Source organism: Salmo salar, chromosome 28 (assembly GCF_965601325.2).
Source record: "Salmo salar chromosome 28, fSalSal1, whole genome shotgun sequence".
Lineage (NCBI taxonomy): Eukaryota > Metazoa > Chordata > Actinopteri > Salmoniformes > Salmonidae > Salmo > Salmo salar.
The window spans coordinates 34,617,802-34,645,085 of record NC_138318.1 but is presented as its reverse complement, the minus strand read 5'-3'; the positions used below and the strand labels follow the sequence as shown (position 1 = coordinate 34,645,085).

Sequence of the window (27,284 nt, the reverse complement as noted above, 5' to 3'; positions counted from 1 at the left end):
TGTGTGTGTGTGTGTGTGTGTGTGTGTGTGTGTGTGTGTGAGAGTGTGTGTGTGTGTGTGTGTGTGACAAAGTGAGAGAGAGAGAGAGAGAGTGAGAGTTTTAACATTAGTTAAATGTGAGCCTTCAGTCCCATGCAATGGATATGCAGGGGCAGAGGCTTCAATAAGTTTCACGTGACAACATGTCCCGAATCATGACAAATTCCCCCTGCCCATAGCCGCGGGAAGTAGTTTGGGAGTGTGGGAGCTGTGGGTTTTTTTCTTCAACAGGGGGCTGGACAAATGTATTTGTCCACAATGGCCATTAATACAGGACTAGTAAAGGTCCTGTTCACTACTTTTGTGGAAAAAATTTACAAAAAAAATCAGGATTTTTACATTTATTGAATATATATATATTTTTTATCAGATTTTTCAGGTGGTGCTGCAGCACCCTCAGGTCACATAATGCAATACTATTGACCTGGGCCCATTAAGGAAATAGTATGACATTTGGGATGCAACCTATGAGTAACGAAGAGTCTTGAGATTATTTCAGCAAGCCTCGAAGGCTACAGACACTATGACGAAATAACAGACATATCACCTTTGTGCAGAGACCCTGAAAATATTTACTTCAGTCATGTCACACAGAGGTAATACCGGTCTACAGACCTCTCGGTGTGTGGCACAAATGTGCTTATGTTTGCCAACCATCCTTATCTCAGCTCACTGGTCACCATAGCAGCACCCACCCGTAGCACGCGCTTCAGCAAGTATATCCCACTGGTCACCCCCAAAGCCAATTCTTCCTTTGGCCGCCTTTCCTTCCAGTTCTCTGCTGCCAATGACTGGAACAAACTGCAAAAATCACTGAAGCTGGAGACTCATATCTCCCTCACTAGCTTTAAGCACCAGCTGTCAGAGCAGCTCACAGATCACTGTACCTGTACATAGCCCATCTGTAAATAGCCCATCTAACTACCTCATCCCCATACTGTATTTATTTATTTATCTTGCTAATTTGCACCCCAGTATCTCTACTTGCACATTCATCTTCTGCACATCTACCATTCCAGTGTTTAATTGCTATATTTTAATTACTTTGCCACCATGGCCTATTTATTGCCTTACCTCCCTTATCCTACCTCATTTGCACACACTGTATATAGACTTTTTCTACTGTATTATTGACTGTATGTTTGTTTATTCCATGTGTAACTCTGTGTTGTTGTATGTGTCGAACTGCTTTGCTTTATCTTGGCCAGGTCGCTGTTGCAAATGAGAACTTGTTCTCAACTAGCCTAACTGGTTAAATGAAGGTGATTTTTTAATAAAATCAGGTGGTTACTATATGCTGTAGTAGGTTAGGCTGTATGGAGAAATACCTGCACTTATTGTAGTCTTTAGGCTGGCTATACAGTGAGAGAGAATCCTGTTGGTGTAATATTGACTTCCACGATTCACGGTCACACACAGAGGTAGGCTAGTATTCTAATGCCAACAGACCTCTGGACAAGATGTACAATTGTGCTGCATATGTTTGCCAACCATTGTAACGCAGTCAAAGGAAATCATTTTCTTTTGGAGGTGTGAGTAATTGCAAGGAAGTGAATCAGTGAAGGGCTGGCATCAGGATATTAGGTTGTTGGCATACTTTAGAACAGAGGAGACTTGTTGGTGTGCTGCAACAAAATGTAATACTTGAATAACACCATCCCAGTGAGCATGAGACAAAAACAATATGTATTTTACTCAGAAATAAATATTTTCAACGGCTTTTGCTCAAAGGGATAGCCCTCTACATAAAGCATTATATATGACTTCGAACTGAAACTATTTGTTTTACAAAGCTGAACCATAGAGCTTATAATATGATGTTCTAATTATTTTAATCTAACACTGTGTTAGACTCCTTTCTCATTCACTAATGAGAGAATCCTGACAGGGCAGATGCACAGCTCTTCAACTCTGAGCAGGTAGTCCTTGGCAACAAGACGTCCATCGGGTAATACTCACACCCTCCATCCATCCTCAGCTTGATGTGGTAGTGATGAAACACGAATTTCTCTTTGTTGGAAGTACAAATGTATTGATGTAGCCTACAGCCAGCAGGGCATATAAAAAATGTATCTAACATCTTCAATACAAATCTGTTGAAATATCCGTTGTTTATAAATGTACCTTTATGCTGTACATTCGTTTGCTCCGTTTTTTTTTCTTGACAAAAATCAGACAGTGAGGGACGTTTTAACTGAATGACATGCTTTAATGACATCTGCTGGACAAGATGACCATGCAGTAGGTTTTCTTTCAGCCAATCAGCAACGTTGCTTACAGCCACTGAAGGTCATAGTTCATTCCAACATGGCGGAAGCTCACGGCTAGCTAGTTAGCCAAGTAGCTGAAACACTTGGGGAGGAGGGGGAATAGATGTGTGGATTGTACTCTACATAGGAAATGAAGTCTTCAGATATGTAGTAACATATACATCAGAAAGATGTTTCGTTTGAGAGGAAATATCATGGGATCATCGTCGTCTTTACAGAAGGTTGGTTATCCGCAGAAGTACTGTCCCTTGGTCATGATTCTCAGTACCGTTATCCGTTCGACGAAGGCGTCTTCATCCGCGTCGCTCGGTCTGAAGATTAAAACGCATCGCTTGCTGTACGGGTTTGGAACCATGAGGACCTTATCTTTTATATCAGCGAGAAATAATATATATATAAAAACTGTTTAAATTGATACAGACCGTTAACAGGGTTCGTGTTCCCCACACGAACATATCTCCATGTTACAGCGTTTGTTTACGGAAACCCGATGACTACCTATCTGTATCTCCTAACACCTGTACACGGAAGAGGTGTTGTTGCAGTAAAATACTGCTAAAACTGGTTAAAAAGGTGTAGAGTAAGTGTGTATTTTGTATTTATGAAATTATTTTGATGTGATATGAAAGTAGAGGACTTGTGTTTCTAGAACCGTAGCGCAATTGCGAATCGATTCACGTTTAGATGGACTATTTGGCTGTTTTGTCCAATATTGGACTAAAGGTACATAACATTACTCCTTATAGTCCAAGGATATTGGCTACGTGTTCTGTTTCCGGGCGAATTGACTCTGGAAGCCAAAATAGCCAAATACTCCCATCTAAACGCATGTTGATTCTTTATTGCGATACGGTTCTTGAAACATAAATCCTCTACTTTCATATCACATCAAAATAAGAGGCAGATGAGCATATCTCCCGAAGGGGGAAATGGAGTCCCTACATAAAGCAAGTACAATATGGGTGTCAGGGATGGAGCGGCAGTATAGTCATAAGGAGATGTGTACTTGGAGAAGAGGTCTAAGAGAGTGAGGGAAGAAGAGGGTGAGCTTGAGTCGGATAAAAATGGGGGCGGGGGGGAAGGGAGATGGTTTGTTAAAGAAGAATGGTAGAAAGTGTAAGCAGAGTGAGCTGAAGACACAGGAGGAGAAATGGAAGTGAATGAGGGTGAAGTATCGGAGGTGGTAGGTGCGGTGAAGTTATTGGAGACCGAGGTATGAACCGAGGATCAGGATAAACAAGAGTCTTTGACAGTAGGAGTGAAGTTTATGGAAAAAGTGGACTCCTGCATTTTGGCTGATCCATTTGTGGTTTTATGGTGGGTGAAAAAAGAGTTGTGTCATGTGGAATCGGTGAGGGTAACTAGAAGTGGTCTAGTGATAATTGTTTGCCTCTGTTGGGCAGAAGAAGAATGCGCTCGAAGTAAAAACGAATGGGGGCAAGAAAAGTGAATTGTTTCGTTCTCAAGAAAAGGGCACCAATGAAAGGAGTGATAACTTGGGTAGCAGTAGATATAAACGTTGACCAGCTGAGGCGAAAGATTCCCGGTGTATGTGATGCTCGTCGTTTGATGCGACGCAGACAGTGGTGAAACAGAAGAGTCATTGTTCTTTTGAGTTTTGAAGTTGAGTCTTTGCCCGACAAAGTGAAGTTAGGATTTATAAGTTATCCTGTAGGAGCCGAATACATTACGATGTTACAGGTGTCAAGCGTATGGGCATGTGGCAGCAGTGGGTAGGAGAGCTGGTCCAAGGTGTGAGAAATGTGCAGAAGGGCATGAGAAAAAGGAATGTGTAGTATTGGTGAAAGTAGTGGAATGTGTTAATTGTAGGGGTGCCCATGTAGCTGGGGATCAGAAATGTCACTTGTGAGAGAGGAAGGTTGAGGTTTAGCACAGATAATTAGCGCAGGTAGTCAACTGTCTTCTGTCTGTTTTCCGTGAACTCACTGTAACATGGAGGTATGGCCATGTGGCAACACTAATCCTATAAAGGTGTGTATCAATTTAACATTTCACTTTTTTGTACATTTATTTCTTGCTGATATGAAAGATAAGTTCCTTATGCTTCCAAAACCGTGATGGGTGTTTATGTTCAGACCAAGTGTCGGGGCTCATAAGAAAACTCCCCCATACAGAAGATCACTCTTATATGTAATATAAAGGAACTGAGAGTCATGATCAAGGGATAGCTAGCTACTAGCTCTCATTCCCCAAGCCTACACTCCTTAACAGTACATTTTTTAACTAGCTAGCTACCTACCTACCACACCATCCCGTTTCTCTCTCACCCTTCTTTCATTATCACATGATGGTGATGAAATTAGGCCATATGTTTTGTATTTCTACCAGCTGTGTGTCCTGTACCTGGGTGGGCGGATCTCTCAACAGTTTCAACTGCCGTGGGTAAAACCTTACCTCAGACTAGGAACTGTCCGTAGAGTCACAACTGAAGTTGGATCAACCACTCCAACTCCTCCTACTCTGAATACCTCAGCCACCACAGACAGTAGCCCTGAGTCTAGCTCTGACCCCCCTCCTGCCAAGGCCGTTGGCCCTCCACTCGCCCCCACCCACTGTTGTATGAGCGGTTGCCATAACTGTGTGTGGATTGAACACGCAGAGCAGCTCCTAGCGTACTACCGTAATGGAGAGTTTGGGAAAGAGAGTGCCCTGGCTGCTATTGAGGAGAACGTATCAGATGAGAACCTGAAAGCCTTCCTGAAGATGGAGATCAGGATGATGATGAAGAAGAAGTAGACTGTTTTATTTATTGTGTCTTTGTGGCAGAGAGGGAATGGGGACATTGAGGGTCTTTTGACACTGTATGCACTTTAAAACCACTCCCTCAGATTTGAATACTGGTATGCATTTTATCCTACGTATCTATCAAACTGTCATTTCACTTAATCATGGGCATTTCAACTAGTTTTTGTCATCGCATAATCTTGCATATTCTTACCTCATCTATAGTGTTTTACATGAGTAAATCATATATAATTTATAATTTCATTCATGCATAGATATAGCCTAGTGCCGTAGAAGCCTACTTTGTTGAGGCATTCAATAATTGTAGGCCTAATGATTTAAATGTTTACATAATCACAATACATTTGATGTTTAATTTATTTATGCCCTCTGACAGTGTGTTAGTTTCTGCTATGCTGTGACAAATGAACCTGAAAAATACATTTCCCTGACACTTGAAATAGAATACACACAGTTATGTTTGATGGATTTAAACATTTTTAGGTATATGGATTGATTTTATTTTCATATCAGTTGGTGGTGGATGAGTTGTTTATTATTTACATATAAATTGTAAGTGTAGGTTGATGATGGACAACATTTGTTTTGAAATAAATCTTGTATGACTGAATGAACTCATTTTCTTTGACCATTTTGCCTCTATGATATTGACTAATAATACTTCTTGACACCTCTGACATTCAAGTTTTGTTTCCATGTGAGAATAAATGCACAGGAAAGGGGCATTGGGGACATGTAGCATTGTGACATGGGCACTTAGCGGTAAGGGGCATTGTGACGTAGCATTATGACTTGTAGCATTGTGACATGGACACTTGGCAGTAAGGGCATTATGACATGTGACATTGTGACGTAGCATTATGACATGTAGCATTGCGACATGGACACTTGGCAGTAAACTACATTACAACCAGCATAATCTTTCATTTTTTTCCATGACATCATAGCCAACTGGATTGATCACCCTAAAGAATATCTTATGTATAATCCCCCCCAAATAACCCAGATCAAACAATAACCTTTCTCAGAAAAAGCTTTAGAAAGATGCCAGAGTTTCCGACTTGGATGACTCTTTCAAAACAATTTTTCCCAGTCGGAGCTCGTTTTTGTTTGAGTTTCCAGTTGTCTTGATCGCACTGAAGTCGGAAACCAGAGATTTTCGTTTTTACAGTTGTGAACGTGGCAGCACTCTACACTGCTGGACAACTACGGATTGACTACAGCTCAGATGAATGAAGTCAACTCAGGATCCTAGTAAAGTGCAGTGGTGTATGGTGAGATCGATACCTGGGAGTTTACAATGCTATACACTCTGAAATCATTATGTATCCTTTCTTTCCAGGTCACATGTCACTTAACTTATGCCTTGTATAGCAAACATAATGTTTAGCCACCTGATGTAATATTCATCTAGTCTATTGGATTTATTTTATAGTAATGGCATTCACTTGAAAAATAGGATTGTAGTACAATACATGGAATGTGCTACGGACAACATGAAACAAAATATCTCAGGTCAGAAAGAACAATAGTCAATGCCATAGGCCTACTATTGGGCTCTGATGAATATCACACGCTGACATGGTATTGATGCAGAGGAGATGTATTGATGCGGAGGAGATGGTATTGATGCGGAGGAGATGGTATTGATGGGGAGGAGATGGTATTGATGCGGAGGAGATGGTAATGATGGTATTGATGCAGAGGAGATGGTATTGATGCAGAGGAGATGGTATTGATGCAGAGGAGACGGTATTGATGCAGAGCCACATGCAGTCTATTTGGTCTGTCATTCATTTCAAATCTAATGCATGTAGATGATGAGCAAAATTGAAAACCGATTGGCCAATAACTACTGAGGTGAAATAATCCCACTGAGGTGAAATAATCCCGGCCTCACTGTGGGTTTACCCAATGTAATTAATTAACCAGAGAACAGAAGCCAGCCACTTTAATCCCCAACTCCAGTCAGAGTAATTGTTTTCTGTTTTTCAGAGTGAGGGAGGGGAGACGGCAGTGAAGTGAGCATCCATCCGAGAGCATATGGAGTGTCTTTAGAGTGAGGTACAAGTGAGTCATCTGGTGAGTAGCCTACCATGAAGACACTCACCGTAGAGGATTAGCCTATTTGGTGCGTTGAGTAATAGATCAGTCAATCTGAGATACTCCTGAGGGATGGGCATTGAGGCTTTGGTGACACCCCTTGGCCAGGCCAGGCCAGCCCAGAGAACCTGGCCCAGCAGATGGATGGAGAGAGGGTTACGTAAAAGGTGGGAGGGCTGGTCAGTAGGGATAGGACTGGAAGGTTCTGGTCAGTAGGGATAGGACTGGAAGGTTCTGGTCAGTAGGGATAGGACTGGAAGGTTCTGGTCAGTAGGTATAGGACTGGAAGGTTCTGGTCAGTAGGGATAGGACTGGAAGGTTCTGGTCAGTAGGGATAGGACTGGAAGGTTCTGGTCAGTAGGTATAGGACTGGAAGGTTCTGGTCAGTAGGTATAGGACTGGAAGGTTCTGGTCAGTAGGGATAGGACTGGAAGGTTCTGGTCAGTAGGGATAGGACTGGAAGGTTCTGGTCAGTAGGGATAGGACTGGAAGGTTCTGGTCAGTAGGGATAGGACTGGAAGGTTCTGGTCAGTAGGGATAGGACTGGAAGGTTCTGGTCAGTAGGGATAGGACTGGAAGGATCTTGTCAGTAGGGATAGGACTGGAAGGTTCTGGTCAGTAGGGATAGGACTGGAAGGTTCTGGTCAGTAGGTATAGGACTGGAAGGTTCTGGTCAGTAGGTATAGGACTGGAAGGTTCTGGTCAGTAGGGATAGGACTGGAAGGTTCTGGTCAGTAGGGATAGGACTGGAAGGTTCTGGTCAGTAGGTATAGGACTGGAAGGATCTTGTCAGTAGGGATAGGACTGGAAGGTTCTGGTCAGTAGGGATAGGACTGGAAGGTTCTGGTCAGTAGGTATAGGACTGGAAGGTTCTGGTCAGTAGGTATAGGACTGGAAGGTTCTGGTCAGTAGGGATAGGACTGGAAGGTTCTGGTCAGTAGGGATAGGACTGGAAGGTTCTGGTCAGTAGGGATAGGACTGGAAGGTTCTGGTCAGTAGGTATAGGACTGGAAGGATCTTGTCAGTAGGCATAGGACTGGAAGGATCTTGTCAGTAGGGATAGGACTGGAAGGTTCTGGTCAGTAGGGATAGGACTGGAAGGTTCTGGTCAGTAGGGATAGGACTGGAAGGTTCTGGTCAGTAGGGATAGGACTGGAAGGTTCTGGTCAGTAGGGATAGGACTGGAAGGTTCTGGTCAGTAGGGATAGGACTGGAAGGTTCTGGTCAGTAGGGATAGGACTGGAAGGTTCTGGTCAGTAGGTATAGGATTGGAAGGATCTTGTCAGTAGGGATAGGACTGGAAGGATCTTGTCAGTAGGGATAGGACTGGAAGGTTCTGGTCAGTAGGGATAGGACTGGAAGGTTCTGGTCAGTAGGGCTAGGACTGGAAGGTTCTGGTCAGTAGGGATAGGACTGGAAGGTTCTGGTCAGTAGGGCTAGGACTGGAAGGTTCTGGTCAGTAGGGATAGGACTGGAAGGTTCTGGTCAGTAGGGATAGGACTGGAAGGTTCTGGTCAGTAGGGATAGGACTGGAAGGTTCTGGTCAGTAGGGATAGGACTGGAAGGTTCTGGACATATGGAGAATCTTCATTACCATCCAAGTCAATAATGTATTATTAGCTACGTAATTCAGAATCTCTCGTGACAGTTTTCTCATTAAATCCAGGAACTGATTTGGTTCTGGGTGCCACGATGACATCATTCATCCAGTTGATTAATCCACACCTCCATGCAATGTGGTATCCCTTATTATGTCTCCATTTAGTTTGAAGGATTTTGAAGACTGTAGATAAAAGACCATTGAAGGTGTCATCTTGGATTTCATGTATGGAAAACATGCTAGAATACAATCAACACTAAATGCATTCAAGTTATTGCTGCCTTAGCGCTCCAATTAACTTCCATCCATCTCCCTTCACCCCCTCTTCTGCTCTGCGACCCTTCACAAGGGTCCCCCTGACTCCCACCCCCTGACCCCCACCCACTGAACCGCACCTCAGGCTAGAGCCGCGATAACAAGGGGTCAGTGATAGGAGGCGGGACATTCCTAATCTGCAAAGGGGCCATGAGGAATATAAGAAGTCCGGTCAGCCCAGCCTGGCCCTCAGAGCCAACCTAGCATAGAGACCCACACATCTGCTAGAGAGAGCTGCGCTCAGCGCCCACGCCCACTCTTCTGGCTAGCCTTCACCCAAGCAGCAGGTGAGTACACCCACCATCCATTCAGACACATAGCCCATGATGACAGGGACGTGATGGATTTTGTAACTGTACTGTTGAACCTCGTAGAAAAGAGAGGAGGGGAGAGCAGTTTTTCAAGTAGTAAGAAAGTATACTACTTGCTGAATAGTTGGCACTTGAAGAGGGAATGCGTGTGGTTAAAGAGGGAATGTGTGAAGGGAGAGAGTTTTGACCGGTTATATTGATATTGGGAGTTTCTTGAATGGATTTAGAGAGAACTGCTTTATAACTTTGTAGTGTGGATACATTTTTCAGTTTGAGGTCTGTTTAATGTGTGAAATGTTCCTGATACACGTAGCAGTTTAAATTCGACAGACCCAGATCAATCACATTTCTGAACATTCTTGTATTGTCAATGAGAATGTAAATATGGCTGATTTTCATATTTCATTTTCTCAACTGCTGCTCAATGCATCATTGTGCATTGAAAGTGACCTCCTGTTGAGTTAAACATAATGTACAGCTGATCCCAGTAAGAAACATTCTAGAGCCTTGTTAGCTTTAGGAACACCATTGTATGAGGGGTAGATAATAGGATTGGTTCTTTTAGACCCTTTCTGCCTGCTCGGCATATTCTCCGTGTTGTCCTTGCACTAATAAGATTAGCCCAAGTGTAGATGGCTGGCCACTGGCTTGAAATGAGGAAGGAGGATGTGGTGGGAAAGGGAGGGGGGGTGCTTATTTACGTGAACTGGGGATTACATGATGAAATTGGGTCATTAGTTATTCGAGCTAGACATTCATTGGACATTAAATTACAAGGGCAATACGATCAGTAAGGGGATTAGGATGAGGTCTATATGTCAGACAAAGTTAAGGGCCAGGGACTTGTCTTTTAATTATATTTTATTATTACGCTGAAATGCTTACTTACGAGCCCTTTCCCAACAATGCAATTAAAAAGTAAGAAAATGAACAAATAGATCAAAATAACATAGTAACACAATAAAATAACAATAACGAGGCTATAGACAGGCTTTTGACAGGCTATAAACAAGGAGTACCGGTACTGAGTCAGTGTACTGGGGTATGAAGTAGTTGGTGTGATTGATTGAGGTAATATGTACATGTAGGTAGGGGTGAAATGCAGAAAGTCCAGGTAGCCGTTTAATTAACTGTTTAGCAGTCTTATTGCTTGGGGGTAGAAACTGTTCAGGAGCCATTTGGTCCCAGACTTGGTGCTTCAGTACTGTTTGCCGTTCGGTAGCAGAGAGAACAGACTGTGACTTGGGTGGCTGGAGTCTTTGACAATTTTTAGGGCCTTCCTCTGGCACCTCCTGGTATAGAGGTCCTGGATGGCAGGGAGCTCGGCCCCAGTGATGTACTGGGCCGAACACACTACCCTCTGTAACACCTTGTGGTCGGATGCCATACAGTTGCCATACCAAGAGGTGACGCAGCCAGTCAATACTCCAAACGGTCAATACTGAATTTCTTACCTCAACTCCAAACAGTAAATACCGAATTGATAAAACACCAAGCTATAACAATGTGAGCTCTATCATGAAATGTGGGTGTAATACAATCTGTTTCTCTCCCCAGTTGATGAGATTTCATCAAGACGACTTTACTTCAGAGAGGGATTGAACACATAACCAGCTGCACACACCAATCAGCTAACTAATAACCATGAATCTCGAGGTCCCCAAGTTGGAGATCAAGTCTGCCACCCGTGTCACTGGAGGCCCTGCAACACCACGTAAGGGACCCCCTAAATTCAAGCAGAGGCAGACTCGCCAGTTCAAGAGCAAGCCCCCAAAGAAGGGAATCCAGGGGTAAGGCCACTTTCATTGGGTTTCTTAGTCTCAAACAGGCATTCGACAAGTGCATAATGACATTTTCATGAGGTCTGATTGTAAATAAAGGATCTCTGTCTCCTTTACAGCTTTGGCGATGATATCCCTGGAATGGAGGGCTTAGGCACTGGTACGTTCATTATTACTGTCCATCTACTCTACCTGTGCCTTCCATAAAAACTGTAGAAAGCCATATTGTAGGGTTTGCTTGGCCTACTGACTTTTACTGAACGTAACGTGTGTTTCCTCTGCAGACATCACAGTAATCTGCCCCTGGGAGGCCTTCAACCACCTGGAGCTTAGCGAGCTGGCCAAATATGGTATCATCTAAGTCATCCAGACCTTCACCATCCATCCCACAGTCCTCTGCATCCACCTCCATCTACTTCAAACCATGCATGTGCCTCGAGCACTCTCACTGCGTTTGATTAGAACTATCAAACATAAACCAAAGCAAAGAATTGTCTGCAAAAAAATAAAAAAATAAAGAAAGCGTTACAGAAAATGAACCGTCTACACTCTTATCTATAACCTAAAAGGGTTCTTCTGCTGTCCCCGCTGTAGAACCCTTTGTAGATCCCTTTTTGCTACTGGGTAAAACCCTTTTAGTTCCAGGTAGAACCCTTGTGGGTTTCATGTAGAACCCTTTCCATAGAGTATTCCACATTGAACCCAAAAGGGTTCTACTTCTGCCTGGAACCAAAAAGGGTTCTACCTGGAACCAAAAATGTTTCTCCTATGGGAACGGCTAAAGAACCCTTTTGGAACACTTTTTTTCTAAGAGTGTATCCATCTTTCACTGGTTTCTTGTTTTGTTTCTGCAGCCAAAGTTCACATCATACAAAATGTCTGCTCATGATTAGGACTCTGTTCTGGTATCGTTGTCTATCGCAGCAACCGGCAGCCATTTTGCCCTTCTCTCCTCCACCATCGCCACGCGCTTCTCTTCTATCCTCTCCTTCACACGGAACACGACACTTACGAATCAAAGCAGCCTCAACCTTGAGTTGACAAACAAGTGACATACTCGTGAAATGGGTGGGTTCTCATTTCATGTGCCTCGGCACCTCTGCTACTCATCAGAGACGCCTGCCCATCTATGCTGAATATTACACATATAAAACATGACTCCTGTAGAGATGAGACAGCTGCTGGTCATTGCTAATCTGGAATCTGTCCCTGGGACAATGTGGATGAAGCTACATCATCCCACTCCCCTTTTCCCCTCCCTCACCTATCCATTAGTGTTACACACACACACACTTTAACAGAAGCACGATAATAACATTCTATCCTGTTTAACACTGGCATACTCTTTACTTCTCTTTTTCTTACACTGATTTTCTATATTTTTTATAATAAAGGATTTATGACTATCTTTATTATATGACATGTACAGTACCAACCAAAAGTTTGGACACAATTACTCATTCCAGGGTTTTTCTTTATTTTTACTATTTTCTACATTGTAGAATAATAGGGAAGACATCAAAACTATGAAATAACAAGAGAGTGCAAAGCTGTCATCAAGGCAAAGGGTGGCTATTTTGAAGAATCTCAAATATAAAATACATTTTGATTTGTTTAACACTTTTTTGGTTACTACATGATTCCATATGTAACATAAAAAATAAAGAAAAACCCATGAATGAGTAGGTGTGTCCAAACTTTTGACTGGTACTGTATATTCTAACTAAGTATATTCAGGGATATAAGCTTGTTTAATGGCTTGGAAAAAACACCTTGTCATTGGGAATTTTGGCTTTTGCTGCCTTTAGTTTTACCCCAAGCAGCATGATATACATGGGACAGTGGAGGCTGGTGGGATGAGCTGTAGGAGGATGGGCTCATTGTCATGGCTGAAATGGAATAAATGAAACAGAGTCGAACATGTGGTTCCCGTATGTTTGATGTGGTTGATACCATTCCATTCATTTACAATGAGCCCATCTTCCTATAGCTGCTCCCGCCAGTCTCCACTGACATAGATTGGAGATTAATGTGTGTGCAACAATACTACAATGGATGTAGGTGGCACTGACAGTCACTGCGCAGATTACCCACAAATCTCAGATGTCAAACTCGATTCCAAATGTGATTGTCACCTGATAACGTACCATGCTGTGATTGGGCAGTAGTAGTTGGTGATGTCTCGTGTTGTTGTTGTGCTTCTTTTTTGTAGGTTTCTCATCTTCCCCAATGCTCATGTTGACGTCTCTTTGACATATTATATAGTTGGGCATGTCATCTCTATTTCATTCATCTCATTCTTTTCATTATCACGCTTACCATCATTTTGTTTTCTTGTGTTTCATAGTAGTTTCATATTAATTTCAATTGTATATTTCATTGAATCATATTTCCAGAGATCAATGTACCCGTATGGCCAGTTCCATTTTAATAGCATATATCGTTCATAGATGTATGTATTATATGATTGCATGTTCTGTCTTTTACTTTGTCCATCGCATGTTGGCATTGTGTCCTGTGTGTATTGTGTTTATGCTGCATGCTTGTCTTTTCATTATGTTCACTGTATTTTGTAGTTGTGCGCTGCAGTTTGTAGTTGTGTACTCATGTAGAAGACAATCTTTCCTCTTCATTATCTCTGCATCATCTCATAATATAAATCATTCATAGTGGGTAAAAAGGCCCAAAAAATAATCAAGGACAACAACCACCCGAGCCACTGCCTGTTCACCCCACTGCATCTTAGTGCAAGAGGCATCACTGCAGTACCTGGTTCGAATCCAGGCTGCACACATCCGGCCATGATTGGGAGTACCATAGGGGGGCACACTATTGGCCCAGCATCGTCCGGGTTTAGCCGGGGTAGGCCATCATTGTAAATAAGAATTTATTCTTAACTGACTTGCCTAGTTAAATAAAAGTTAAATAAAATAAAAAATAATCCAGAAGGCGAGGTCAGTACAGGTGCATCGAAGCTGGGACAGAAAGACTGAAAAACAGCTTCTATTTCAAGGCCATCAGACTGTTAAATAGCCATCACTAGCACCTTAGAGGCTGCTGCCCTATATACATAGACTTGAAATCACTGGCCACTTAAATCATTGGATCACTAGTCACTTTAATAATGTTTACATACTTTGAACAACTCATCTCATGTATATACTGAATTATATTCTATTCTACTGTATTTTAGTCTATGCCGCTCTGACATTGCTTGTCCAAATATTGATATATTCTTAACTCCATTCCTTTACTTTCAATTTGTGTGTATTGTGTGTATTGTTGTGAAATTGTTAGATATTACTGCACTGTTGGAGCTAGAAACACAAGCATTTCGCAACACCCGCAATAACATCTGCTAAACATGTGTATGTGACCAATAAAATGTCATTTGACATAATGTTAGCAGTGTGATAACGTTAAAGTTCAGGGTTAGTTTCAAAATCCGATTTAAAAAAGATACATTGTGTAAATAGGCGCGGTTTAGCCATAATTATGACTTTTTGTAAGTAGTGACGTCCCTCTCACTTCGCCGCTTCCTCTTTTCTCTAACGAGCACAGTAAAGCAGGCCGAAATGGCTCCTACAAAAAGTGTAGGGCTCGTCAATTTCAACAACAGCCAACAAATTACTCGTATTTTTTGTTATCATTTCATTTAAATTAAAGGTGGTTACTTTATCGAGGGCATAATAAACGGGAAATCCTGCTAAAAATAAAGTGGCGGAAATATTTTATATTGATTGTTTCACTCGGGCAATTGATGAGGAGGGACACTCGTGTACGGACTTGTTAGCGTGTAACGCCCGGTGTTTGAATTGTGGGATGGAGTTTCGTTGACTCTGTCCAGTCAGTCAATTTTTAATCTCTGACATCGTTCTAGTTTGTTACACAGCGAAATACATCGGGAGCACAAACCCGAACATCATGGCAGAAAATATTGTAAGTGTGACAACACATTGTAGTTACTGATAAAATATTGTAGATTGTTAGCCGGCTAGGTAGCTAACTTCGCTAGCTAACGTTACCGAAGTCTGATTATCGGAGTGATGAGGCAGCAGAATTAGCCACTTGCTAGCGTCAGTACTAGAATGACAGGGCCTAGATAACTGCTAACTCACTGTTAGCAAGCTTAGCTAGTCAGAAATGTTTGAATTAAAATGTGGCCGTATGTGCGGTCGTTTTCAGTTAAACTATCTTATTTAATTAGCAAGTACATAGTATATTAACTTTAATAACGTTATCTCTGTAACGTTATTGGATTTAAAATATGCGTGGACGTTCACTTTGAGAAAGGGGACATTGGGGACATTGTTGACTTTGTTAACTAGCTATTTAGCTACATACAGTACCTGTGGTTAGCAAGCTAACTGGTTTTTATCAACATAACCCTGGCCTCTAGTTTTTTTTGCAGGAAAGAAACAACAGTTGGCTAACTTTGGAACAATACAATCAAGTCAGTGTTTTTAGCTTGTATTCAACTTGTGGCAGAAAAATTGACTTAGCAAACATTAGTTAGCCACAATATCGGCTAGCTAACTTTAGCTAGTGTTGTTATCTTCGCTCATTCGAGGTAAAACAATCCAACTAAGTTAGCTTATGACCTGAAAACCAGTCACTGGTATTTTAACTGGCCCATGGCATGATATATGCTGCTCATGTCAATTAAAATTCCTAACTAACTAAACTAGCTACTGTAAATTTACTATCACAACCATGTTATTGCTTGTGAATTATCACCCCGTGTGTCATGATAAAGGTAAACGACAATGGTGTCAACGAGCCTCCACCCACATTTATGCACTGTCATCGACCTGACACTGAAAGAGACTCTAGCAGAACAATCTAACAAGCAGTGTCATGTTTTCAGTGGGTTGCAGTTAACAATAAATGTAGCCGAGCCAGCTCATGGTTCATCAAATTAGCTAATGAGTCATGACCAATATGGTTTCCCCAATGGATGTATTTGGTTTGGTAAAGCAATCTAAATTCAAGGAAACAACATACTATATCATGGTTTTTAGAATGTAATGTTTTTCCTAATTTACAGATCATCAGGGTTCAGTCCCCGAACGGGATGAAGAAGATCCCAGCCACCAAGAAGGAGACAGCAGCCGCTTTCCTCAATAAGGTATTAAAGTATGGATGCATGATATGAAGACAAACATGGACTCTCAGTGGTACTCTAGGCTATATGGTTGGGCCGTGTACAACAAACAGTACTTCCCACAAACACATGGGAAACTTGTGGTTCTTTCTGTCATTCTGTTGTCATATTCATAGCACATTCTGTCCAACTGTGCTATTGGCCAGCTACTATCAGAAGATAGACATTTATACATCTTTATCTCCCTGTGCCTAGCCTGTGCACAACCTCTGTTAATTTATGTATGAAGCAGGCAGCTCTGCAGGAAAGCGAAGGTATTTCTGCAGTGTTTACCCCCCCTTGCCTGTGCAGTTAATGGGATCCACTGTTGATGGATCCGATGCATGGCTCAGCAGAGACCTGTGTGTGTGTCTGTAGGGAAAGCTGTGAGTTATGTGGGGAGAGAATGGTGTGCAATGCAATGTTTTTAAACAACGCGCTATCAATAGATTAACCACAGCAGCTGCTTGCTATCCTGCCAGGATAAAACCACTTGGGAGTACCTAGCTACCTTCCAGTAAGGGTTTTCCATTCCGAATCCACTTCATCTAGCCAGATTGTGTTTGGATGAGATGGATATGAATGTCTAACTGTGGCTTAGCAGCATTTCGATAATGACAGTAAAATATGTGCAACGCCTTGGGTACAACTGGACCTCAGCGACTGCGAGACAGTATTGGGTAGGAAATCTTAAGTGGGAGTCTAATTTCCACATCAATGGCTGAATCAGGAGTGGCCGACTGTTTCGGTCACCGTGGAGAAGGGTTGCCTGCGGCAGTGCCCTATTAAAAATGCATGTCTTTCAGTTAAAAAAAGAAATGTGTTGCAGATCAATGAGGGTATTTTTTTTTATTCCCTGGCCTCAGATGTACAGTCACTTAGTCAGTGATGGGGAGAGATGGAAATAGAGAGTTGCATGAAGAGCTCAGAGAGGCCTTTATTAACCCATAAGAGTCTAAGCTGGGTGGGGAGGGCGTGGGTCCAGGAAGCTATATGGAATTGTTTAACAAGATTATACCAAGGATCATTTTGCTATTTGATTTAGAATTATATGACCCCTCAAGGTATCTTTTTGTTTGGTATTTTTCTGAATTTCTTGGGGGGTCCTTTCTGCTATTAGCTCATTGAATAACGTATTCACTACACGGAACATACATACACACACACACACACACACACAACCGGTCAAACATTTTTAGAACACCTACTCATGAAAGGGTTTTTACTATTTTCTACATTGTATAATAATAGTGAAGACATTAAAACTATGAATTAACACATGGAATCATGTAGTAACCAAAAAATGGTTAAACAAATCAAAATATATTTGAGATTCTTCAAAGTAGCCACCCTTTGCCTTGATGACAGATATGTACACGCTTGGCATTCTCTCAACCAGCTTCATGAGGTAGTCACCTGGAATGCATTTCAATTAACCGGTGTGCCTTAAGTTAATTTGTAGAATTGCCACAAAGTTGGATGCACAGAATCGTCTAGAATGTCATTGTTTGCTGTAGCATTAAGATTTCCCTTCACTAGGACTAAGGGGCATAGCCCTAACCATGAAAAACAGCCCCAGACTGGAATTCCTGCCCCACCAATTCACTGAGCACATCTGTTAGGCCATTCTACTGCCAATGTTTGTCTATGGCGATGTGTGTGGCTGAAATAGCTGAACCACTCATTTGAAGGGGTGTCCACATACTTTTGTGTGTGTACTTTACTGAAATAAAAAAGTTGGATTGAAACCTGCTTAGTGACACTTGCTTTAACCTTCCAGTTTGACAACATGGACATCCTCAGTCATTCATTTTTTTACCTGCTGATCTCTTGGAATTATGACTTATCCTTTGTTGTTGAGATGTGACCTACAGTACAACAGTTGACTTTCTTTGCACCACTAAAGCATTATGGATTTGATTAAATGCAAGAAAGCTCACTTAGGCTCAGAGGACTCCTATTATTAAATCTTGGATGTCTCTATGATAATGACCATAGACTCTGACAGTCTTACTTTCTCCTCTGTCAGCCTGCTGTTTGGTAATCCACTTTGACAGTTTAATGGGTAGTGGAAATAAGTGGAGTGAACACTCTTTGTTAAACACACAGTTGATAGAAGGATTAGCGAGACATGAGCGTTCTACACAACCAGATTTCTTGCGGTCTTTATGTTGACCCTTTTTTTTTTCTTAGTTCATGGGCTTTTAATAGACAATTAGACACTTTACTTTATACTACAGTCTGGATGTACCATGCTCCAGGAGACAAGTGGCCCTACTTAACCCTCAACTAAAGCTCATTGTTATCTAGTCTCTTCCCACAGCCGTGCCATGAGTCTGGCAAGCGAGACAGGACTAATCGTCATTACTCTGTTTCTACTGTCAGGTGGGCAAAGAGTTTGGCTTCCCCTCCAATGGCTTCACCATCTTCCTGAACCGTAACAAGACTGACGAGATCCAGTCCCAGAATAAGACCCTCAGCCTGCTGAAGATCAAGTGAGTTAGGAGCAACATTGAATTGTTACTATTAGACCTATTACACACATGGATCACTAGTCGTTAGACTGCTCCATTTAGCGAGCTACAACATGTTGTCATCAATATCGTCACTTCAGCATTTTACCTTGGATTGTCATTATGCTCATTGTGTGTGTGGGTGAATTTAATGTGTGTAATTCTTCCCTCCCTCTAGACATGGAGACATGCTCTACCTGTACCCCTCGGGCTCCCCAGGACCAGCAGGAGAGACCATGGACGTGGCCACGCCTCACTCGTCATCACTACCCTCTACCTCCCATTCGTCCTCTTCTTCATCGTCCGTGATGTCACGCTCTCACTCGGCTCCCCACATCTCCGAGGACGAGATCGACCAGTACCTGGCCAAGCAGGAGGGAAAGATCTACAGGAACAAAGATCCACAGCTGTAAGAGCTTTTATTTTACTTTCTATATGTTGTATTTAAGCAATGATCTAGAAGAACGGTGATCCACAGCTGTAAGATTTATATATAATACCTGTCACAAGTTTGGATACACCTACTCATTCCAGGGTTTTTCTTTATTTTTAATATTTTCTGCATTGTAGAATTATAGTGAAGAGGTCACAACTATGAAATAACACATGGAATCATGTAGTAACCAAAAAGGGTTTTTAAAAAAAATCCAAATATATTTGAGATTCTTCAAAGTAGCCACCCTTTGCCTTGATGACAGCTTTGGACACCTTGGTATTCTCTCAACCAGCTTCATGAGGTAGTCACCTGGAATGCATTTCAATTAACAGGTGTCCCTTGTTAATTTGTGGAATTTCTTTCCTTAATAATGCGTTATGAGCCAATCAGTTGTGGTATACAGAAGGTAGCCCTATTTGGTAAAAGACCAAGTCCATATTATGGCAAGAACAGTCCATCATTACTTTAAAACATGAAGGTCAGTCAATCTGGAAAACGTCAAGAGCTTTGAAAGTTTCTTCAAGTGCAGTTGCAAAAACCATCACATCAAGCGTTATGATGACACTGGCTCTCATGAGGATTGCCATGGGAAAGGAAGACCCAGAGTTAACTCTGCTGCAAAGGATAAGTTCATTAGTTACCAGCCTCAGAAGTTGCAGGCCAAATAAATGCTTCAGATTTCAAGTAACACACATCTCAACATCAATTGTTTAGAGGAAACTGTGTAAATCAGGCAATCATGGTCGAATTGCTGCAAAGAAACTACTACTAATCAAAACAAATGTATTTATATAGCCCTTCTTACATCAGCTGATATCTCAAAGTGCTGTACAGAAACCCAGCCTAAAACCCCAAATAGCAAGCAATGCAGGTGTAGAAGCACAGTGGCTAGGAAAAACTCCCTAGAAAGGCCAAAACCTAGGAAGAAACCAAGAGAGGAACCAGGCTATGAGGGGTGGCCAGTCCTCTTCTGGCTGTGCCGGGTTGAGATTATAACAGTACATGGCCAAGATGTTCAAATGTTCATAAATTACCAGCATGGTCAAATAATAATAATCACAGTAGTTGTCGAGGGTGCAACAGGTCAGCAACTCCAGAGTAAGTGTCAGTTGGCTTTTTCATAGCCGACCATTGAGAGTATCTCTACCGCTCCTGCTGTCTCTAGAGAGTTGAAAACAGCAGGTCTGGGACAGGGAGCATGTCCGGTGAACAGGTCAGGGTTCCATAGCCGCAGGCAGAACATTTGAAACTGGAGCAGCAGCATGGCCAGGTAGACTGGGGACAGCAAGGAGTCATCATGCCAGGTAGTCCTGAGGCATGCTCCTAGGGCTCAGGTCCTCCGAGAGAATTAGAGAGAGCATATTTAAATTTACACAGGACACCGGATAAGACAAGAGAAATACTCCAGATGTAACAGACTGACCCTAGCCCCCCGACACACAAACTACTGCAGCATAAATACTGGAGGCTGAGACAGGAGGGGTCAGGAGACACTGTGGCTCCATCCGATGATACCCCCGGACAGGGCCAAACAGGCAGGATATAACCCCACCCACTTTGCCAAAGCACAGCCCCCACACCACTGGAGGGATATCTCCAACCATCAACTTACCATCCTGAGACAAGGCCGAGTATAGCCCACAAAGATCTCCGCCACGGCACAACCCAAGGTGGGGCGCCAACCCAGACAGGAAGACCACGTCAGTGACTCAACCCACTCAAGTGACGCACCCCTCCCAGGGACGGCATGGAAGAACACCAGTAAGCCAGTGACTCAGCCCCTGTAATAGGGTTAGAGGCAGAGAATCCCAGTGGAGAGAGGGGAACCAGCCAGGCAGAGACAGCAAGGGCGCCAATAAAATACTTGCTTGTGCCAAGAAACACGAGCAATAGACAATAGACCGGTGGAAATCTGTCCTTTGGTCTGATGAGTCCAAATTTGAGATTTTTGGTTCCAACCGCCATGTCTTTGTGAGACACAGGGTAGGTGAACTGTGCATGTGTCGTTCCCACCGTGAAGCATGGATGAGGAGGTGTGATGGTGTGGGGGGGGCTTTGCTTTTATTTAGAATTCAAGGTCACACTTAACCAGCATGTCTACCACAGCATTCCGCAGTGAAACGCCATCCCATCTGGTTTGCGCGTAGTGGGACTATCATTTGTTTTTCAATTGGACAATGATCCAACACAACTCCGGGCTGTGTAAGGGCTATTTGACCAAGAAGGAGAGTGATGGAGTGCTGCATCAGATGACCTGGCCTCCACAATCATCTGACCTCAACCCAATTAAGATGGAAAAGCAGCCAACAAGTGCTCAGCATATGTGGGAACTCCAAGACTTTTGGAAAAGCATTCCAGGTGAAGTTGGTTAAGAGAATGCCAACAGTGTGCAAAGCTGTCAATGGCTATTTTGAAGAATCTCAAATTTAGCAGGTGCTATTTGATGCACCAAACTATTTTAAGCAACTGGGATTTTAATCCAGGATGGGGGTCTCTGCTGTAACCAAGAAGATCTTGACATCTAGCCACTTATCATGAGCTGGATATGATTTAGGTATACTTATAGTTAAAAGCAGTGGCCGTCGGTATTTCAAAATGCCCCGGTATAAGCGGTATTTCGCCCAAGCCTACCACAGTCATATATAGTAGCCTTAGGCATCTGGAATCTGCTTTGGGCGAGTGACATTTTTGTCCCGAAGACGACTGTTAATTCACATTTGACTCGAGTGTTACTTGTGTATTGCAGTTTAGGGTCTCAAAACAAAAAAAGATACCTAGCCATGTGATGATCACAGTTCTTCTCCTTACATTTCTCCTTTTCCCTCCCTTACGTGTCTCTCACTCATCTTCAATCTGACGCTCCTTCTACACATCCACGCTCCACTCCCATTAGGCATACAGAAATGATTGCCTATCTAACTGATGGGATACACTAACATAATCTGTAGAAGGGGTTCATTCCTTGCCAAATAAAGTCCGCTTGATCACAAATTCAAAATGGGCTGGTTGGTTAAAGTAGGGAAGTGTGTGTGTGTGTTCCAACCACAAGCTGCAGTTTTGGAGTAATAGATTAGGCTTTTTTTTGGCGAACTGCTACGGTGTGCCTTTTCAGAATAGGTTCCACTCCCCCAGGTTCCAGACTGAAATATGCAACAACAACATTGTTTTAAGGAAGGCAAGTTGCTTATTCATTATCCTAGGGGCCTACTTTGGTTTCATGTTTTAACAAAAGCCTGCCCATCTATTTTTAAGCTCACTAATCGAACAGGGAAAAAGAAAACGCATCAAATCTGGCGTTTTAGGCCTACTGGTTAAAAAGGGAAGTATTTTAACGTTCTAATGCTGTTACCTGTAGGCACAGCTAGAACAATGAGACAGATATTTCACCGGATGTATAAATGTGAAGCATCCGCCTGGCGTTTCCACTCACTACCAAATATGGTAGTGGGAGAAGCTAAAAGCAGATGCATTTTAGCTGACATTCTGCAATCTTTTTTTCTTTGATTTTTAAACACTTGATGTCAATATAGATCTCGCTAGTCTCAACGTCAACAGTGAAGAGGCGACTCCGGGATGTTGGCCTTCTAGGCAGAGTTCCTCTGTCCAGTGTCTGTCCTTTTGCCCATCTTAATCTTTTCTTTTTATTGGCCAGTCTGAGAGATGGCTTTTTCTTTGCAACTCTGCCTAGAAGATCAGCATCCCGGAGTCGCCTCTTCACTGTTGACGTTGAGACTGGTGTTTTGCGAATACTATTTAATGAAGCTGCCAGTTGAGGACTTGAGGCGTCTGTTTCTCAAACGAGACACTCTAATGTACTTGTCCTCTTGCTCAGTTGTGCACCGGGGCCTCCCACTCATTCTATTCTGGTTAGAGACAATTTCTAAGTTCTTTGTTTCTGGACATTTTGAGCCTGTAATCAAACCCACAAATGCTGATGCTCCAAATACTCTAATAGTCTAAAGAAGGCCAGTTTTATTGCTTCTTTAACTCAGGACAACAGTTTTCAGCTGTGCTAATATAATTGCAAAGGGGTTTTCTAATGATCAACTAACCTTTTAAATGATAAACTTGGATTAGCTAACACAACGTGCCATTGGAACACAGGAGTGATGGTTGCTGATAATGGTCCTCTGTACGCCTATGTAGATATTCCATAAAAAATCTGCCGTTTCCAGCTACAATAGTCATTTACAATCTTAACCATGTCTACACTGTATTTCTGATCAATTTGATATTTTAATGGTCTAAAAAATTTGCTTTTCTTTCAAAAACAAGTGACCCCAGACTTTTGAACATGTGTATATGTATGTATCTTTTTTTATTATTTTTTTTATTACTCTCAACCTAACCTACGTTACATAAACTGCAATGACAATAGGTGGTCAGCTAGCTAGAAGGTTGTCTTTAGTCGCAAAACGTTCCGTTATTTTCCAGTCCATTTAAATGTTGAGCTCGAGGTGAGTTAGTCCTCCAACCGCTAGAGTGTCTGAAGTTTGGGGGGAAATTAGCTAGGCCGTTGACAATGCCTGCCTGCATATCAACTGCAATCATTTCTGTAGTCGGGTGTTAGTGATGACGTACCTCGCGCTTTATATCCGTGACCAAAAATGTGAAAGATGCATCAATTAATTAATCAAATGTATTTATAAAGCCCCTTTTACACCAGCAGTTGTTACGAAGTGCTTATACGGAAACCCAGTGTAAAACCCCAAAGAGCAAGCAATGCAGCTGTAGAAGCACGTGGCTGTGCTGTGACGTTAGCAAGGCCACGGGGGCTGCGCTGTGACGTTAGCAAGGCCACGGGGGCTGCGCTGTGACGTTAGCAAGGCCACGGGGGCTGCGCTGTGACGTTAGCAAGGCCACGGGGGCTGCGCTGTGACGTTAGCAAGGCCACGGGGGCTGCGCTGTGACGTTAGCAAGGCCACGGGGGCTGCGCTGTGACGTTAGCAAGGCCACGGGGGCTGCGCTGTGACGTTAGCAAGGCCACGGGGGCTTATTTGTTCAAGGTTTTCCTTTCTATGTTAATAATAATCAGCAGCTGTTAGTTTTTGTTTTTATAACTGCATTGTGATTTGAATTTTGTGGAGATACATTGTTTTTCTTAACGTTAAGGAATTAATTTAGTTTAAATGTTCACACCCCTAACAGGAGCATCGGTCCAAGATATTAATATACATAAAGATCTATAGGAACAGAGATCCACAGCTGTAAGATATGAATATACATAATTTATAGGAACAGAGATCCACAGGCATAAGAGAGACTGTTGCCAGCTAGTTATGTAATTGTATTAAGCCATTCAATTGTATCAGTGTAATGGTTCAGTTGTTTCAGGTGTCGACATGGATCTATGGGAAAGTGCGTGCACTGTGTGCCCCTAGAGGTAAGTGCTCTTTCCTCCTTCATTCGTCCAACAATTTACTGTTCTTCTTTCAAATTGTTTTACGTGTCAACTTTGCTGTGAGTTTAATTGTTTTCTATCTGCCAGCCTTTTGACGAGGAGTACTTGAGTCACCTAGAGCCACCTGTCAAGCACATGTCATTCCATGCCTACATCCGCAAACTGACAGGAGGCGCTGACAAGTGAGTGGCACCAGGTTCCAGATCTGTCTGTATTGTCTTGGCAACATGTTTGTCATGACAACATCAATAGAATATACACTCTGTATACTCTGCTCTTTTCTAGCAGGAGGATTGGCCACATCTACAAGCTGTTTGTCTTTATGTTCCTCTACAGAGGGAAGTTTGTGGCCCTGGAGAACATCAGCTGTAAGATCAAGTCGGGCTGCGAGGGCCACCCCCCCTGGCCAGAGGGGATCTGCACAAAGTGCCAGCCCAGCGCCATCACCCTCAATAGACAAGTACACCCTATAACTCTCTCCACTTTACTGCCAAGGGTCCATCTCAATACTCCTCTTTACTGCCAAGGGTCCATCTCAATACTCCTCTTTACTGCCAAGGGTCCATCTCAATACTCCTCTTTACTGTCAAGGGTCCATCTCAATACTCCTCTTTACTGCCAAGGGTCCATCTCAATACTCCTCTTTACTGCCAAGGGTCCATCTCAATACTCCTCTTTACTGCCAAGGGTCCATCTCAATACTCCTCTTTACTGCCAAGGGTCCATCTCAATACTCCTCTTTACTGCCAAGGGTCCATCTCAATACTCCTCTTTACTGCCAAGGGTCCATCTCAATACTCCTCTTTACTGCCAAGGGTCCATCTCAATACTCCTCTTTACTGCCAAGGGTCCATCTCAATACTCCTCTTTACTGCCAAGGGTCCATCTCAATACTCCTCTTTACTGCCAAGGGTCCATCTCAATACTCCTCTTTACTGCTAAGGGTCCATCTCGGGAAGTCTCAAGCAGGGTTTCCCAAACTCGGTCCTGGGCCCCCCCCCCCCCCCCCCGGGCGCATGTTTCATTTTTAATTTGTTTTGCACTAGTACTACGCTGCTGATTTTTAAAAGAACCAACTCATTGAGCTTTGATTATTTGAATGCTCTGTGTAGTGCTAGGGCAAAAACCAAAGTGTGTACCTGGAGAGGGGGGTGGGGCAGGACTGAGTTTGGCAAACCCTTTTCTAGAGTAGCTCCTCCTTGTTTCCTTGGCTTCATTTAGTCATTGGGTCTCACAGGATGGGTGATAACAAGGCAATATGATGGATTGGTACTTACAAGGCTTTTTGTTTTCACTTTTTCACGTGTCCACTTCTGTCACATCAGTTCAGATTAGAAAAGGACATGAGGAGAGGAATCCACTGTAACCTATTGAAATGCACCTCAAGAGGTTTCTCAACCTCTACTCATTCCTAGTGGAGATGTTGATTTAATAACCTGCCTCATCCCTGCCAACAGAAATACAGACATATAGACAACATCATGTTTGAGAACCACACCATCGCAGACCGTTTCCTGGACTTCTGGAGGAAGACGGGCAGCCAGAGGATGGGCTACCTGTACGGCAGGTACACGGAGCACAAAGACATCCCTCTGGCCATCAGAGCTGAGGTCGCTGCCATCTACGAACCCCCGCAGGTGAGTGTTCTGCACTCTGGAGTCAGTCCAATGGTTTGTTAGTGAGTTGTAGATGTAGTAAGATTAGTTAACCACAGGATGGCAGTAGGTTCACTTCCAATGGGGAATGGGTATTGATGAAGTGCTGCCATTGCAGGAGCAGTATTTTTATCAGACTTAATCAGATCATTCTATCTACACTGAACAAAAATGCATACACCACATGTAAAGTGTTGGTCCCATGTTTCATGAGCTAAAATATAAGTTTACAGAAATGTTCCATACACACAAAAAGCTTATTTCTCTCAAATGTTGTGCACAAATGTGTTTACATCCCTGTTAGTGAGCATTTCTCCTTTGCCAAGATAATCCATCGACCTGACAGGTGTGGCATATCAAGAAGCTGATTAAACAGCACGATCATTACACAGGTGCACCTTGTGCTGGTTACAATAAAAGGCCACTAAAATGTGCAGTTTTGTCACATAACACAATGCCACAGATGTCTGAAGTTGTGGGGGAGTGTGCAATTGGCATGATGACTGCAGGAATATCCACCAGAGCTGTTGCCAGATAATTGAATTCATTTCTCTACCATAAGCCTCCTGCAACATGGCAGTTCGTCAAACCGACCTCACAACCGCTGACCCACGTGTATGGATCAAAGTTGTGAACAGAGTGCCCCTTGGTGGGGTTATGGCAGAGTTGCAATGAAAAAGCCATACCTCAGTCTGGCCAATAAAAAAAGATTAAGATGGGCAAAAGAACAGACAGTGGACAGAGGAACTCTGCCTAGAAGGTCAGCATCCCGGAGTCACCTCGTCACTGTTGACGTTGAGACTGGTGTTTTGCTGGTACTATTTAATGAAGCTGCCAGTTGAGGACTTGTGAGGCATCTGTTTCTCAAACGAGACACTCTAATATACTTGTCCTCTTGCTCAGTTGTGCACCGGGACCTCCCACTCTTTTATTTAATTATTTTTTTATTTT

At 42.8% G+C, this 27,284-nt stretch overlaps 2 protein-coding genes across 3 annotated transcripts in view; both read left to right on the top strand.

The window, feature by feature from the left end:
- Positions 1-9,293: 9,293 nt before the first annotated feature.
- cnrg (Retinal rod rhodopsin-sensitive cGMP 3,5-cyclic phosphodiesterase subunit gamma) lies at positions 9,294-11,716 on the top strand. Its single transcript, NM_001141834.2, is given in 4 exon segments — positions 9,294-9,380; positions 10,962-11,194; positions 11,305-11,345; positions 11,470-11,716. Coding segments are annotated over 3 exon segments (264 nt in total). The 5' UTR covers positions 9,294-9,380; positions 10,962-11,048; the 3' UTR covers positions 11,547-11,716.
- A 3,067-nt stretch (positions 11,717-14,783) lies between these two features.
- The window catches only part of LOC106589896 (nuclear protein localization protein 4 homolog), a 36,419-nt gene continuing 23,918 nt past the window's right edge, over positions 14,784-27,284 (top strand). The window contains exons 1-8 of one of the 2 annotated variants that reach the window (XM_014180310.3): positions 14,784-15,124; positions 16,233-16,313; positions 18,714-18,823; positions 19,020-19,250; positions 24,612-24,660; positions 24,766-24,860; positions 24,964-25,138; positions 26,136-26,315. In XM_014180310.3, the coding sequence (XP_014035785.1) occupies positions 15,110-15,124; positions 16,233-16,313; positions 18,714-18,823; positions 19,020-19,250; positions 24,612-24,660; positions 24,766-24,860; positions 24,964-25,138; positions 26,136-26,315 (936 nt within the window). In that variant the 5' untranslated portion in view covers positions 14,784-15,109. The remainder of the gene's footprint in view (positions 15,125-16,232; positions 16,314-18,713; positions 18,824-19,019; positions 19,251-24,611; positions 24,661-24,765; positions 24,861-24,963; positions 25,139-26,135; positions 26,316-27,284) is intronic. The other variant, XM_014180312.3, reaches the window with a different exon arrangement.